Genomic DNA, 17,135 nt, shown 5'->3' with positions numbered 1-17,135 from the left:
CCTCATGACTTCATTCCCTTGCCTGACACACCGCCTTTGATCCCCCAGTGCACGACAAGTGACAATGAACGACATAAGACTATATCCTTGGCACAGGTGAGGTATAGGGTACCAAAAATATTTACCCTTTCCTCCAAATTATATAAAAAAAAGAACAACACTGTAATATGACACCTTGAGGCCTAGAGAAGCAACTTGTAGTCAGCAGGGAAAAACAACCGATCCCAGATCAGCGGTTAAGGAGTCAACTATAACACATACTCTGTAGTTTACTGTAGGGGGTTCTTGAATGGGACTGACATCCAGCTAAAAGCAAGACAGGTCAATATTGTCAGCTTCCGTGTCGTGAGCAGAACAACTCCTCCTTTGTTGTGTGAATTACCGCAGAGCTGTCAAGTGACTCTCAGCCCCGAAGTCACATTGTGGGGAAATTTCTGCAACTTCCCTGCAAAAAAAAAAAGCGACCACACTGCGGCCGCGTGGTCAGTGACGGGTTCAGCGCTCTGTGAAGATTCATGTCAGCCACGTCAAGCTCATATCTTGGGATAAGTTTATATGCACCTTAACCCTTTCACTGCAACAATACAGGTTAACCCTTTCACTGCCACACGACAAAGGGTTAACCCTTTTACTACCACACTACAGAAGGTTAACCCTTTCACTACCACAATACATACGGTTAATCGTCTGTAGTGTGGTAGTGAAAGGTTAACCTTCTGTAGTGTGGTAGTGAAAGGGTTAATATCCCCATCACGAAAACAACCCTAACCCTGTATACCTACACCAGCAAACTAAATATTCTATTGTACTATTCTGGGAATGGAATCAATGGTTAGTGGAATGAGGTGTTAACATGTATCCTGCTGGACTTGAGCATAATATTCCAGCTCTTATTCGAGTTTCTCCTCGTCAGGATACGAGCTATAATCTCAGCTGTACACAGGAGGATATGGCATCAGCTCAAAAAACAGATACTTGAAAAATATCACAAAAATAACTACTAACATGTATGTTGCACGTAAACACACTGAATGATGGACATAGCTAACAGTCATTTTCAGTCCCATTATTTGAATGCTTGATCCCCAAGACATACTGTAGACACCTCTCTCTCTCTCTCTCTCTCTCTCACACTCTCACACACACACACACACACACACACACACACACACACACACACACACACACACACACACACACACACACACCCCCTTTGTTGCCTTTGATAAAGACCTCAATTTCTCCATCTTTATCGTTTGAGAGCAGAATCTGAGTGCGACTGGAGAAGAGCCGCGCAGCACAGGACGCTCACGTAGAACAGATACATTCAATAGACTCGTTGATCTCCTCCAGACTTAAGAAAGAACAAATACACAAAGAATCAACCAATCAGACCAGGCTTGTGGTCTCATGGGGAACAAAGGAGAGGACCAGCTGGAAACAACAGGCGTGTGTGAGTTGATCTCATGGTGCTCATTGTGTCTTGGTGGGAGGGAGGCCACTGACTCAGTATGCACCTCATGACACACAGGCTGCTTCTCGTTGGTCCCTGGTCCCTGCTCGTTACAAAAACTACAACTCAACCAACTCGCCAATCAAAAAACTGGTGGCTAACAATCTTGGGCATCGGATGATCAATCAGTGTGTGTGTAGGGAGTTGTGAGGTGAGGTACAGGAAACATAGTGGAAACATGAAATAGAAGGATAGCGCGGAAGAGGAGAGAGGTTAGTGTGGAAAAGCAAGAGGGCTGACATTGACAAAATGGTGGTTTGGCTCCCTCCTATGGCGGTAAATTAAAATACACTGTATGGGTACCGGGCAATGCCATTGAGCATTATTCAGATTTTTGCGACTATTGTCTTGTGTCTGTCAAAAGGCTCTTTGAACAGAAGTCTGTTGTGTGGGTGGCAGGATCTGAAAGGAACAGTAGCAGCAGTAGCAGGGTTTCAGGATGACATCCCACAACACAATGGCAACAGGAGCATTTGAAAACCAGAAGCCAGCACCGGCAAAGCTCACTGTAAACAACAAGCCAGGATTTATTATGTTTTTTTTCTCTCACAGATTCCAACATGGTTATTATTCACAGAACGTCAATTCTCACGGTTTCTCTCTCTCTGTTCTGCCAAAATCCGGTTTAGTTTTAGCCACTTTGTTGTGCATTGTCTCCTTCTGATCTGTGATGAAAGGCAAGTCTCCCTTCGAAACGTTTGCTCGTTTCCCCCAATGGTTATTGTTCCAACGGTAAAGGCTTAGCAGACTGAAGGAACCCTTTTTAGTGGCTTGGTTCCCGAGGCAGCAGCGGCTCCCTGGCCGTCGCCGTGCTACAAGCCGAGTCGTGGGGCCACCAACACAAACTCTCTCAGAATGTTCCGGGCCACTTCCACTTTGTTCTGGGCGATCATCAGCGCCCGCTTGACGTCCTCGAAGGAGTAGCCCTCGCCCATCAGCTTGGCGATCTTGGCGTCCACACTCGTGGTGTGGTGGAGGATGTCCGGCGGGATCTTCCGTGGCAGTGGCTTGGGCGGCCTGGCTGGAGCCTGCAGACAGTCCATGGCTACTGGAAGAGAAGGAGAGGAGTCGGGGGGGTAAATGCCGTCAGGTGAGGTGAGTCATCCCTTTCACTACCACACTACCAAACGGTTAACCCTTTCACTGCGACAATACAGAAGGTTAACCCTTTCACTGCCACACGTCAAAGGGTTAACCCGGGTTCCCGTTTTGCGCTCTGATTGGCCACTGACCTACGCTAGTACACCCCCCTCGCTATGAGCATAGCAGGACGCTAAAATGCAAATGCATATCACAGTACTGCCTCCAGGAACAGCTGTTTCCACGTGAATTTATGTGTGGGCTCGCTCTGAGGGAAGGAGGCCGTTCATATTCATTTCTACATTTTATACATAATATCCCAGCGTTTCAACCAGCTGCACATTATACTCACATTATGTGCTCATTAGAAGAAAAATATTTACGCATATTGGTCAGGAAATGGCAAAACGCTAACGTTATAAAATACCCTGACATTGGGTAGAAATGTAGCAGGTTAGGGTGACCTATTGACGGGTCTGGGAGAGAGATGCAGGGGGGGGGGGGGGGGCTGCCTCGCGCTGACGCTGCCCGCCTCGAGGTGCACACAAGCTGGTTGAAACGCTGGGATATTATGTATAAAATGTAGAAATGAATATGAACGGCCTCCTTCCCTCAGAGCGAGCCCGCACATAAAGTCACGCGGAAACAGCTGTTCCTGGAGGCAGGACTGTGATATGCATTTGCATTTCAGCGTCCTGCTACGCTCATAGCGAGGGGGGCGTACTAGCGTAGGTCAGTGGCCAATCAGTGCGCAAAACGGGAACCCGGAAACACGAACGCGTTGGTAAAAGCATAGACGCAACTCGTTTACTACCACACTACAGAAGGTTAACCCTTTCACTACCACACTACAGACTGTCTGTAGTGTGGTAGTGAAGGGGTTAACCTTCTGTAGTGTGGTAGTGAAAGGGTTATCATCATTCATCATCATCATTTATTTATTCGTACATGGAATTACTACAGTCCAACAGTACATGAGTTATGAGCAAGAGAGGCAGAGACCTGACTATATTATCAGCCATACAACATGTTTCCTTGACTACTGACTGATTCACTACTTCCACCACAACATACTGGAGCCAGAAACCAGAGAGAGGAGTCTGTCTCCCCCTGTTGTATTTCTGATGTCACACAGATACACAAGCTCCATAGAAAATGAATAGCAAGAAGTGAAAACTACTGACAACTGAACTATAATATAAAGTCCATTTAAAGTTTAGTAGACAAACATTGCAGGAGGCAATAGTCAATAAGGCAGTTGAAGGATGTACAATGGTATGACATCCACACATTAGTTTTGTTCTCTGATGTCTATCTTTGGGAGACTCCGCCCCACCAACACTGATTGGACCATCCTAGATTGTATGACCATACAGTATGTTAATTCTTAATCTTAAAGGGGCACTCCACCAAAAAACAATGCTGATTTATTTTGCACACAATATCACACACATTCAAAAACTCTAAGCAGTGAGTTTTAATATGGCCACCAGTGATGTCATCGGGGACATTGAATCCTTGTGTTGTGCTCATTACAGCTCAATGAAATGGTATAGATGAAAAAACAACACATATAGGGACTTCCAATTAGTAATTCCATTGAGCTGTAATTAACACAACACAAGGATTCAATCACTGGTGCAAAACTGTTTACTGTTTTTGGTGAGATGATGTGCAAAATAAATCAGTGTTGGTTTTCTTACATAACATAAGCCACAGTGCCTTATCAGTACAATGAATGTCTACGTTCTTTAGTTCGGGCAGTGATACTGCCATGCTCTCCCCACTGAGCTACGCAACAATTATTTCACTTAAACTCTCTGCCCCCTCCCCTCACTGAAGGACGACTTGCACAACTCCCGCTGCCTCAACAGAACAAAAAACATTATTAACCCTTTATTCGCCAATGACGTGTTACCACGTCATTCTCCGCCATGCGTAATCTGCGTAATCTGCCAATGACGCCGTAAGGATCAATATTTCAAAAATCTGTGATGGCAATCATATTTCACCCACGGAGACTTGAGATCTCCTGTTGATCTCCTCTCAACTCTCCAACGGTTCAAGAGCGCCATCTGGTGGCGGATCGCCCAAACAGGAAGTGACGCGCCGGAAGTGGTGCTCATCCATATTCGGTCCGGGCACTCGCTATCGTTAGCGGGACTCTAGCTCGACACACTGGACAGTGATCCGTTGCCAATAACTCGATAAACAACATGATTTGGACGTATATACTATTATACAACCTGGAAATGGATCGCATATATCAACATCCCATAATCGTGAACTTTCTGCTCCACGCTGACCACCCAACGGTCAGAGGAAGTTGCGGTAAGTTTCAGCGTGTTTGAATATTATGATCCATATAAACTGCTGTGATCTATGTATCGCCCATACTACATGAATGATTTAACGTCGGCCACGGACTTATAAACCCCCCACCCCCCCCTCCGGTCACCAGCAGATGATGAGGCAGGACGTTTAGGACCTTGTACAATTGAACGTTTTAATATCAATCGGTATCAAACTACATTTGATGATGTAATATATGTATTTATAGCTATAACTCGGGTTCTGCAGAATGCTGCAGAAAACGATAAAAACATATTTATACTTTAGACCGTATTTTAGTATGAATGTGTGAATGAAAAAGTAGAACGTTGCTACATCCTAAACGATAGATACTTGATGTTGAATGGGCCATAGTAATGTCAATTTAGCAATACAATTTAAAAAGTTATAGCCCTGCAAAGAAGGGGAACATCTCCATAGACTTACAGTGGTGGCAGAGAGGGGTATAAGATCAGAATAATCCCTGGCAGATAAAGGGTTAAGGACAGCTCACACCCTGGCTTCCAGCTGTTCGACCTGTTGCCATCGGGCCGGCGTTACAGGTGCATCAGAGCGAGAACAAACCGGCTCAGAGACAGTTTCTACCCCAGAGCCATCACCACCTTGAACTCTAACATGCACCAATAATTCACCCTTCCACCTCCTCCCACTGTGCAACATCCTACCCCTCAAGTGCAATATACACAGTGCAATACCCACCCACTACCGTCTGACACTGTGATTGTTATTTTGTATACTGTTATCTTGTATATTGTTGTTATTTTGTTAATTGTATTGTAACAGTTTTATTGTATAGTATTTTATGTTTCTGTATACTATTTTATGTTTCTTGTATAGTATTTTATGTTTCTTGTATAGTGTTATAATGTGGGTTACTTTTCATTCAGTCAGACCTTCACCTGCAGTGTCCTATAAGGCTCCTATTTAGGTAGTATAATGAGTAACAGCTGTGTGTTGCATTGGACCTGTATTGCATTTGACAGCTTGAAATAAACATCACAAACGAGCATTCGGACTGGACCTTTACATTATTACACATAGTATCTTATGTTTCTCTTTTATTACTTATTACCGCACCTTAAGTTTGAGTCCCAAATCTTGTATGCAAATATAATGATAATAAAGTACAATCTAATCTAATCTCTTTAAGTCTAATGCTATGCCAGTCTTCTGTTTTGTGGTCTACAGTCTGCTGGGGAAGGATGGGGCTGCTCTACCTTGGGTGGGCGGCAGCTGGTCGTACTCCAGGCAGCTTCTGGAGAGGCCGTGGTCTCCTGCTGGCCTCCTGACCGGGGGCAGAGGAGTGGCGCTGTTCAGCATGTCAAACACAGTGTCTAGGAGGGACACACAACACAACAACTCAACCACCTAACCCTGCACAGTAGAACAACACATAATACATTATGACATGGTCCATGTTTTAACATCATAGAATATTAAAATACAATTATTATATAAAATGTAAAAGATTATAATTTCATATTCACTTTTGCCAATTTTCAACCTCAATCCCACCGTTCTGTTGTGAGGAGTACATGTGCTAATCGGATATTAAACGTGTCTGGAGGGCGCGGCGAGAGCAGAGCAGACCTCTAGTGAACTGCAAATGTTATTTCCTCTGCTATTTTCAACTGTAGAAGCCCTGACTCAAGGAGAGTTGAGATAGTGTCTGCAGCTCACTAGCGGCCTGTCAATCATGATGAAAGTCAAGAGGATCATCATCGTGCCTAATGTGGGAACACCAGTCACGTCATGGAGGACTGAGTATGGCAGCTCACCAGGGGTTAACAACAAGTGCTCGTGTCCAGAGAAGGGCCTGTGGGGTCGGGAGACGGCAGCGGAAGAGGAGGAAGAGGAGGAGGAGGAGGAGGAGGAGGAGGAGGAGGAGAGGTCTATGAAGCTGTGTCGCACTGGAGGAGGAGGAGGAGGAGGGCCCTGGCACGGAGCATGGCTGCTGAAAGACTCTACGGCTAAAACACACAAAACACAACACTGGTGTTATCGCTGTATATATGCCACAAAATGCAAAGTGTCTAACATCCTCTTGCGCTGTTAGCACACATTAACATTAGGTTACAGTAGGTTACTACTACGCACCATCATATCTCACTCTGAACTAGAACTGTCCGTGCATGCTTTTATTTTCCTCTAGGCTTGACTACTGCAACTCACTTTTCAACTGTCTCACCAAATCATCCACAGACAAACTACAAATGGTCCAAAATGTTGCAGCCAGGCTACTCACAAGGTCAAAAAAATCATGTCACATCACTCCCATTCTGGTATCCCTGCACTGGCAACTGTACACTGTAGAATTCACTTCAAAGTCCTCACTTTCACTTTCAGAGCACTCCACGGTCAGGCCCCTATCTACATCACTGAACTCATCCATCCCTACACCAACACCCGCTCACTCAGATGTGCCGATCAGCACCTCCTGGTGGTCCCCAGGTCCAGGCTAAAAACAAGGGGTGATCGAGCCTTCGAGGTGACGGCACCAAGGCTCTGGAACGCTCTCCCCCTGGACCTGCAAACTGCCCCCTCTGAAAACTCTTTTAAAAAACAACTAAAAACACATTTGTTTAGACAGGCCTTTGGTCATACATAGGCACTCTTTCTTGTCCTCACTGTTCCTATAGTTTTGTTTTTAATTAGTGACTGATGATTTGATCAAAATTATTTTATTCTACTTTTTATCTGGTTTCACTGTTTTTTAACTGCTGTCTGTTGTTGTTGTCATTTATTTATTTTAGTTTTTATATACTAAGCTGTAGTGTAAAGCACCCTGTGCATTCGTGCTGTGAAGGGTGCTATATAAATAAAAGTCATTCATTCATTCATTACTATGCCAGCTACGAAATGTTACAGCTAATGCTAGTTACCGACCGTCCATCAAAGATCAAGAGCTACGTTTGGTAGCCGACAGTAGCTCTAATCTTTGGAAGCCAATGTTAGCGCTAACACTAAGCTAACAGCACTTGATGACGTGTTAAAACACTGTGCAGTGTGGGTGTAGGTTAGGAGGACTGATGATATTATAATAATGAATACAGTCCCCCATTGGGACAACATGCTGTTATGTTCATGGTCATTGGTCATGAGACATCGCTGGAGCACAGAAGTGGGAAATGAAACCTGTCCAGCGGCATGTCTGTCTTGTACTTTGCTGAGTAAAACAACACTGACCACGGTGATTCTGGCTGAGTCATCACCCATGCAATACCATCTCACTGTGTGACCATTTTATGGCATTGAACTGCTCAGTCACACACACACTCACAAAAAAAGAGTTCTGTTGTGATGTCATAAGAGACTTCACATCGACAACACTTGACATCACATCACGTCTTCACTATTCAGCTCACCCTAGACACTGAGGCGAGTTTCCCCCCCCCCCACATTGTCCAACTATTCAAAACACAGCTATAAGAATGCCTGGGGCTCACAAATAAACCACCACCAAAGCAGGAAACACAGCTATTTTGGGAATAACAACGCTTGTCTGCACGAGAAGCAGTCAGGGACATACAGCGAAGGCTTAGACAGACAGACAGACAGACAGACAGACAGACAGACAGACAGACAGACAGACAGACAGACAGACAGACAGACAGACAGACAGACAGACAGACAGACAGACAGACAGACAGACAGACAGACAGGCTAAGGATGAAGTGGCGATGGTGGGGCGGATAGGAGGGCTACCTTGGTCTGCAGATGCCAACCTCCTAACACCTCCCACGACCAAGCTCCGGACATGGGGCGACAGGGCCTTTGCTGCTGCTGCCCCCTCCCTCTGGAATGCCCTCCCCAGCCATATCCGTGATGCAAACACCCTGACATCTTTTAAATCAGCCCTCAAAACTCACCTTTTCAATCTTGCTTTTGACCTCTAATTCTGTCGTTTTATTTTTATTTTGTCATGTATTATTTTTGTTCTGTTTTTGTTCTGTTTTTTGTTTTGCCATAGTTTGTCTCTCCTACCCATGTAAAGCGTCTTTGAGCACCTGGAAAAGCCCTATATAAGATAGATGTATTATTATTACCTTGCGGGGGGAGCAGGATGTCATAGTCAGAGGGAGTCCTGTTGGTGTGGAAGGGGCAGAGGGCGACGTGAGAGACTAGTCCCCCGACGGACTCAAAATGCCCACCTGAGGAACACAAGCAGATGTTAAAGGGACTCATAGAAGACGATGTGATTCGTTGCAAACAGGGAGTCCTGTGAGTTCATCCAAAGATACCTCGGGGAGAAGAAGCTCGCTTCTGTTGGCAGTGAAAGTGAAAGTGGATGGAGACTGAAGAATGTCTTTGAACAAGGACATAGTGTTCTTGGGGATGGCTCTGGGTACCATGTGTTGACGATGTGTGGAAGAGTGATTGACAGGGTGTCAAGCTAATGATTGTGGGGCAGAGCGGCTAAGTGTGAGTGACTGAATCAGTGACTGAATGAGTGAGTGAGTTGGGGACATTGCCGGTCATAGAGGTCCTTTGCATCAAAGAATTCCACGTTTCATGCCCCTGTCGACTTCCACTAGCACTGCTAACAAACGCTACTTCCCTACTTCTAATATCTCAACAAACAAAACACTGGTGTCGGTGCTTTTTGGATGGACTGAAGAGAATGATGAGTTTGTGACATATCAGATAGGCTTTAAAAAAAATGTGGACAATCATTTAGCGCGATGGGGCCTGTAGTTTAAAGAACGTTAGAATGTCTTTATGTCGGGACACGTTTGGTAAATGAGCATCACATCAGCCGTTTTCACTCAGACACTCATGGATCAAATGAAGATGACGACGAATCCTAAACAGTCCACTGCTTTGTCCACGGTTTGGTCTGGCTTGGTTTGGCTTAGAAGTAGGGAAGTCCTTCATTCCGACAGCCATCAGACTTTATAATGCATCACTGAGCACAGGGTAACTATAAGTACTATTTTCCTGGACTTTTACTTTTAAACCGACATAGTACAATTTTACACTTACTGTATATTTCTGTATATTTTATATTAGAATGTAACATAGGAAATGTATATCCCGGACCGTATTTTATTCTTAGGCTTATTTTTATTCTTGACTTTTGTTTTGTCTACCTAAATGTTTACTGTGAGCGATTTTTTGTGCCAAATTTCCCTCGGGATGAATAAAGTATTTCTATTCTATTCTATTCTATTCTATTCTATTCTATTCTATTCTATTCTATACCATGCTCAGTACTTACCGTGCTCAGGAGGCTTGGGTTTTCTCTCCTCTGAAGGGGGCTCAGGAGAACCGTTCTCCAAATGCCTTAAAGAAATGGTTTTATTTGTTTTGCACGGTTCTTTTCATCATGAGATAATACATCCATATGGTATAAGCACATGTGTTAAAAAATTAAAATAAAAAATAAAGTCAACCAATGAACTAGATTCTTGTACCGGATCTCCTCTCTGGTAAACAAGAATACCCTGAAGACTAACAGGAGCACTCATTCAAGGGTACTACGACTATGCTTGCACCTCATGGTACCAAAGCACCTCAAAGGCGCTAAAAACAAAATTACAAACATCTCAAAACAAACTGGTCAGACTACTGCTTGACCTGACTCCTAGAACCCACCTCACCCCTGCCCACTTTGACAACCTAGGGTGGCTTAGAGTAGACAGTACACGGTACAGCAACTTGCAATGGGCCTGCTCTACAAGATACACTACACCACTAAGGTACCCATGTTACGTACATGTTAAAATACTTCCCAAAGGTCAGTGAATTCCACGACCACAACACCAGAGGGAGCTCCACAAATCATGTTAAACCCAGATTCGGCTCGAACAAGGGACTAAACATGTTTCGCAATTATGCCACATCAATGTGGAACGCCCTACCCACAGCTGTAAAGGAATGTGAATCACTACCCACTTTCAAAACCACTCTCAAAGAGCACCTACGGGAGACTGCAATTCGAAACTGGCCCCTGTAAATGTCCTAACCCAACCCCCTCCAATGTACAGTAAATGTCTTAACCCAATAATACACGAGATCCTCTTCTTGGGACCATTAAGGTTTCGTCGATAATCCAATGTACAGTTCCCCCCCCCCCCCCCCCCCCCCCCCACCTACCCAACCCCCCCCTCCACCTACCCAACCTCCTCCAATGTACAGTGTACATGAGGGACCATGATGGAAATAAGTGCTTGCACTTCCTCATGTTTTTATCCCTTGGATGCTGTCTTTTACTCCACAATAAAAATCAATCAATCAATCATTCGTCAAATGTATATACCGGTCCCCCCCCCACCCCTCCTACCCAACCTCCCCCCCCCCACCCAACCACCTCCAATGTACAGTCCCCCCCACCCTCCTCCAATGTACAGTTTCTATGTCAAATGTATATACTCTTTTTTTCTGGACTCTTTTTGTATCACAAACAGTACTGTATTTGTAAATCTGGTATGTCATAAAAGTATAGATGTAGCAGTACTGTCTATCTGTATGTCATGTATGTCATATACTGTATGTTATGATGAATTTAAAATGGGGGACCCTGATGTAAACAAGACGAAAGTCTTTCTCTGGTCTGCATCCCCTTAACAATTGTGTGTATTGAGCTGTACTGTATTGTACCCATTCTGCAATCTGTTAATAACATTTTCAATCAATCAATCAATGAATGGTATGGAAGGTACACTTTGTGGTGGTTAGTACCTGCTGGGGTTGACAGCAGAGATGCTGATGGGAGCTTGACTCAGACAGAGACTGGAGGAGGGGATCTGGTACTCCTCTTCTGCCCGCTCGGTCAACCCTTTCACCCTCTCCACCCCGGCACCGGTGAAAGGATTAAGGGGCCTAAGAGGATGTCCACACACGTGAGTCAGTCTTTATTCATTATAATGTAGGTCAACAGAATAATTGAGGGCTTCTTACACTGCAGTGTCCCATGTATCATTTATATGCAAATTAAGGATGCGATTATCAAAAAATCGCAAAAGAATCAGTTTAATATATCTCAGCCAATATTGCATATAACAGAACAAATGAGGTGTCTAGAGTAGACCCATGTTTCGAGGGTCAAAGATCACAATAACACTATCCCTAGAGTGATCACATGTTTCTATGGAAGTAGCCTATGCAAATCTGTGACGTCAATACAAAATAATCACATTTTTACCAATTAGTTGAGTAGGAAAGCGGATACTATCATGCACCCCCTGGAAATATATTGTTAACCTAACCAGTGTTTCTAGATTGGGAGAAATGTGTAGAAAATGATAGGCTATGTTAAAAATCTGTCAGAGTGTCCCATGTATCATTTATATGCAAATTAATGATGCCATCATCAAAAAATGTATGTCGCTATTTCAGCCAATATTGCAAATAACTGAACAAGTAGGTTGTCTAGACCCATATTTTGATGGTCAAAAATCACAATAAAACTATTCCCAGAATGATCACCTGTTTGTGGCGAGCTAGTATGCAAATTAGTGGCACCTTTACAAAGAATAAAGCATTTTTACCAATAAAGACACATCATACTGTAGATGACTGAACAAAAAAAGATGCTTATATACAAGAGTGCTGCTTTCAATGCCATTTCTTACGTAGGTCTACATGTATGTAATAAGGTAAATACGTCCTCTGTTCAGCATATTTGCCAATGACAACTCTATTTCCCTGGGTAAATTCAACCACCAAACAAACAAGGCAGGCGCGGAACTTTGTTCCTAGCGGTGGGGGGGACATATTAGGGGGCGTGGTCAGTGACGTCGTAGGGGGGGGCGCCCCCTCTTCCAATTATTTTTTTTCTAATACCAGGTGTGCAATACGCATTTTCCAAGGCGGTGGCGCCTCTTGTAAGAAGTGGTCATCGTGGAGCCAGGGCTTGTCCAGCTGCACGCCCGCTAATTTAATATAATGATACTAGTGAATTTTTTTTTACTTTTTAACTCAAAATAAACGAGCTGCATAGGCATAATAAACTGTAAGCGACATATACATGTTTGCACCGTCTTTTTTCTATTATAAAGTGCCTCTCGAGACTCGGGTCCATAACACATAACAGATCAGTCATTTGATTGTAATGCAGGTGCTCGCATTATAAATCGAATGTATGCGAGACAAACAATGTAATCGTTTTGATGCATACATCTCTGCCCAGCCTACCCCACCTGTTGCTGTTGCGCCCCCGCACAGAGAGACCCCCATATCCCTGCACCAGAACGCTACGACGGGGACGTCTCTAAATGTCATGCCTTTATTTTTCAATATTCACTAGTATTCGGACAACAGCCGCACACTTAAAGTGATACATCTAAAATCGCTTACCTTACCTGTCGGGGGTCCAGGACTCCTGCGTTAGAATGAGAATTGAGAGCGTCCCAAAAATGATTCCAGGCCGCTATTTCTTTACCAACGGATTTCCAGTTCCGCGTTGACGCTTCCAACTGGTTCATGCGTCGGCTACACGCTGCTTTAATAACACTGCATTATCGAGACAGCGCCCCTATGTATGACTTTGAGGATCTGGCAATGAATTCCAAGAGTAGGGTAAATCTGCAGTGCCGGCACTGTGTAGTAGCGACTAGCGAGTCACAGTGCTGGCCGCCAGGCCGCGCAGTTGCAGCGGTTTGGGGGTAAAAACATGGGGGGGACAAATACTGCATTCTGAAATCATGCGGGGGACATTTTCCGGGGACCCCCCCGCAAATTACGCCCCTGAAACAAGGTAAGAAGTTACCTCAGCTACAGTACACTACACACAAATGTAGATGTCAGTTTTTGCATGGAACCAGTAACAGGCGTGTGTGTATGTGTGTGTGGTGGAGGTGCATGTACCCTCTTGCTGTGAGTGCATGTATGTACAGTATATGTTCTTGTGTGCATGCTCTCCAACCAACCAACCTACCTCTCTTCCTGCTCTCCAACCAACCAACCTAACTCTCTTCCTGCTCTCTAACCAACCAACCTACCTCTCTTCCTGTTGGTTAGAGAGCAGGAAGAGAGTTAGGTTGGTTGGTCTTTTGCGATTTTTTGATAATCGCATCCTTAATTTGCATATAAATGATACATGGGACACTCTGACAACTTGTTAACAGCCTATAATTTTTTTCACCTTTTTTCCAATCTAGAAAGTCTGGTTAGAAGTATATTTCCGGGGGGTGCATGATACTCCCCTCTATCTACTACTATACCTGATGCAATTCTGGCTTTGGGAGAGAGTAGCTCATGTTCACAAATTATATTGATTGAACTTTCCTAGAATGGGAATAACATACTGGAATTCTTAACCCTTTCACTACCACACTACCAACGGGTTAACCCTTTCACTGCGACAATACAACGGGTTAACCCTTTCACTGCCACACAACAAAGGGTTAACCTTTTCACTACCAGAAAACCAAATGGTTAACCCTTTCACTGCGACAAGACAAAGGGTTAACCCTTTCACGACCACACTACAGAAGGTTAACCCTTTCACTACCACACTACAGACGGTTAGAGTCTGTAGTCTGGTAGTGAAAGGGTTAACTTTCTGTATATGTGGCAGTGAAAGGGTTACGTGTAAGAGTAGCAGGAAGACTTTAGTTCCACATGTGTACGAGAGCACGACTGGGTGCGAGAGTCATACTGACCCACTACGGCTCACACTACTTTACGAGGCAATAGAAGGTTCCTGTAAAACCAGAACTTACCCTCGTGGCTTCTGCTTTGACAGCTTGATTCCTTCCCTGCACTGTAGCTCGATACACAGAAAGACCTAATCGAATTCTCCTGCAGCTAAAAGGCTACTGTTATGTTTCAAAGCTGCTTCCAGCCAGGACCAGCCCCTACGGCTACTGTATGTCCCTGGTAGAGAGAAGCCATGTGTCTAAGAACACGAGGAGGAGGCTAAGGACCGGATGGATTGTTGTGTGTTGATGAGGGCAATAGGCTGATGGGAAAATAGTGTATGTGATTACAGCATAATATTGCAGTTTTAACCCTTTCACTACCACACTACAGAAGGTTAACCTTTCACTACCACACTACAGACGGTTAACCGTCTGTAGTGTGGTAGTGAAAGGGTTAACCTTCTGTAGTGTGGTTGTGAAAGGGTTAACCCTTTGTCATGTGGCAGTGAAAGGGTTAACCTTCTGCATTGTCGCAGTGAAAGGGTTCACCATTTGGTAGTGTGGTAGTGAAAGGGTTAAGGCTAGTACAATAGATTGGTGTTGACCTGAATGTCAGAAAATCCAAATGTCATACTCATTCTGTTTGTATGGTAATAACTTGTGTAAAATGCAACAATATTGTTTGTGTTTTGGTGTCACAATGCTGCATGAGATTTACAAACAAACACGATTATATTACGGGTGATGAGGCCTCTTCAAATCACCACAGTCTGGTGTGTGTGTGTGTGTGTGTGTGTGTGTGTGTGTGTGTGTTACACTTACTTGTGACTATTGGCAAGAGCAGGTTGAGGTGGAGAGTGCCGTGAAGGAAGGATGTCATAATCATCGCTGATCTGCAGGCCATTAGAGAAGGCCATTGGCTACACGCAAGCACGCACACACAACACACACACACACACACGCACAAGTATTATTATTAGGGATGTCCGATATTATCGGCCGATATGGGCATTAAAATGTGATATCGGAAAATATCGGTATCGGTTTAAAAAAAATTATAAATTTTTTTACATTTCTATAACCTTTATTTACCCAGGCAAGCAAGTAAGAACAAATTCTGATTTTATTTATTGTCAAAAGTATGCATAATGTTGTGTTAATTCCACAACAAGAGATATGTACACACACACACACAGCACCTTTACATAGTGCAAGTAACATAAAGAGTTATCAATAATGACAACACTTTTAGCAGTTAAAACTCATTGCTATCCCAGCTGCCAGCCGTTTAAAATCAACTCCTGTGAGACTGAGTACCACATGCTGTTCCCCAGGTGGAAGCTGAGAGGGACATGTGGTGGACTGTGGCAGGGAGATATTTCTGTAATGGAGATTAGCATTAATCCCATGCCAAAAATAATCCCTTTTCAAAAAGGGCAGAGACACAGACAGTAACGCTACAGCCAGATTAGCCCGGACACAGCGAACATCAGCAAGGTCAACTATCATCTCAGAAGCTGCCGCTTCTCTGTCTGTGTGCTGCCGCTTCTCTCTCTCTCTGTGCTGCCGCTTCTCTCTCTGTGTGCTGCCGCTTCTCTCTCTGTGTGCTGCCGCTTCTCTCTCTCTGTGTGCTGCCGCTTCTCTCTCTCTGTGCTGCCGCTTCTCTCTCTGTGTGCTGCCGCTTCTCTCTCTCTGTGTGCTGCCGCTTCTCTCTCTGTGTGCTGCCGCTTCTCTCTCTCTGTGTGCTGCCGCTTCTCTCTCTGTGTGCTGCCGCTTCTCTCTCTGTGTGCTGCCGCTTCTCTCTCTGTGTGCTGCCGCTTCTCTCTCTGTGTGCTGCCGCTTCTCTCTCTGTGTGCTGCCGCTTCTCTCTCTCTGTGTGCTGCCGCTTCTCTCTCACTGTGTGCTGCCGCTTCTCTCACTGTGTGCTGCCGCTTCTCTCTCTGTGTGCTGCCGCATCTCTCTCTCTGTGTGCTGCCGCTTCTCTCTCTGTGTGCTGCCGCTTCTCTCTCTCTGTGTGCTGCCGCTTCTCTCTCTCTGTGTGCTGCCGCTTCTCTCTCTCTGTGTGCTGCCGCTTCTCTCTCTGTGTGCTGCCGCTTCTCTCTCTCTGTGTGCTGCCGCTTCTCTCTCTGTGTGCTGCCGCTTCTCTCTCTCTGTGTGCTGCCGCTTCTCTCTCTGTGTGCTGCCGCTTCTCTCTCTGTGTGCTGCCGCTTCTCTCTCTCTGTGCTGCCGCTTCTCTCTCTGTGTGCTGCCGCTTCTCTCTCTGTGTGCTGCCGCTTCTCTCTCTCTGTGTGCTGCCGCTTCTCTCTCTGTGTGCTGCCGCTTCTCTCTCTGTGTGCTGCCGCTTCTCTGTCTGTGTGCTGCCGCTTCTCTCTCTCTGTGCTGCCGCTTCTCTCTCTCTGTGCTGCCGCTTCTCTCTCTCTGTGTGCTGCCGCTTCTCTCTCTGTGTGCTGCCGCTTCTCTCTCTCTGTGTGCTGCCGCTTCTCTCTCTCTGTGTGCTGCCGCTTCTCTCTCTCTGTGTGCTGCCGCTTCTCTCTCTCTGTGCTGCCGCTTCTCTCTCTCTGTGTGCTGCCGCTTCTCTGTCTGTGTGCTGCCGCTTCTCTCTCTCT

General features: G+C 45.0%; 1 protein-coding gene across 4 annotated transcripts in view; it reads right to left on the bottom strand.

Annotated features, from left to right (window-relative positions):
• Nucleotides 1-2,016: 2,016 nt before the first annotated feature.
• The window catches only part of cblb (Cbl proto-oncogene B, E3 ubiquitin protein ligase), a 172,061-nt gene continuing 156,942 nt past the window's right edge, over nt 2,017-17,135 (bottom strand). For 2 of the 4 annotated variants that reach the window (XM_084320302.1, XM_084320300.1), the window contains exons 13-19: nt 15,352-15,449; nt 11,627-11,767; nt 10,164-10,228; nt 8,992-9,096; nt 6,724-6,915; nt 6,163-6,279; nt 2,017-2,561 (exon numbers count right to left, since the gene is read on the bottom strand). In XM_084320302.1, coding sequence (XP_084176428.1) covers nt 2,326-2,561; nt 6,163-6,279; nt 6,724-6,915; nt 8,992-9,096; nt 10,164-10,228; nt 11,627-11,767; nt 15,352-15,449 — 954 coding nt within the window. In that variant the 3' untranslated portion in view covers nt 2,017-2,325. The remainder of the gene's footprint in view (nt 2,562-6,162; nt 6,280-6,723; nt 6,916-8,991; nt 9,097-10,163; nt 10,229-11,626; nt 11,768-15,351; nt 15,450-17,135) is intronic. The other 2 variants (XM_084320301.1, XM_084320303.1) reach the window with 2 other exon arrangements.

The sequence above is a fragment of the Notolepis coatsorum genome (genome assembly GCF_963971535.1).
Source record: "Notolepis coatsorum genome assembly, chromosome: 8".
NCBI classification, from domain to species: Eukaryota; Metazoa; Chordata; class Actinopteri; order Aulopiformes; family Paralepididae; genus Notolepis; species Notolepis coatsorum.
Note: the sequence above shows the minus strand (reverse complement) of the source record. Positions and strands in the feature narration are given on the sequence as shown.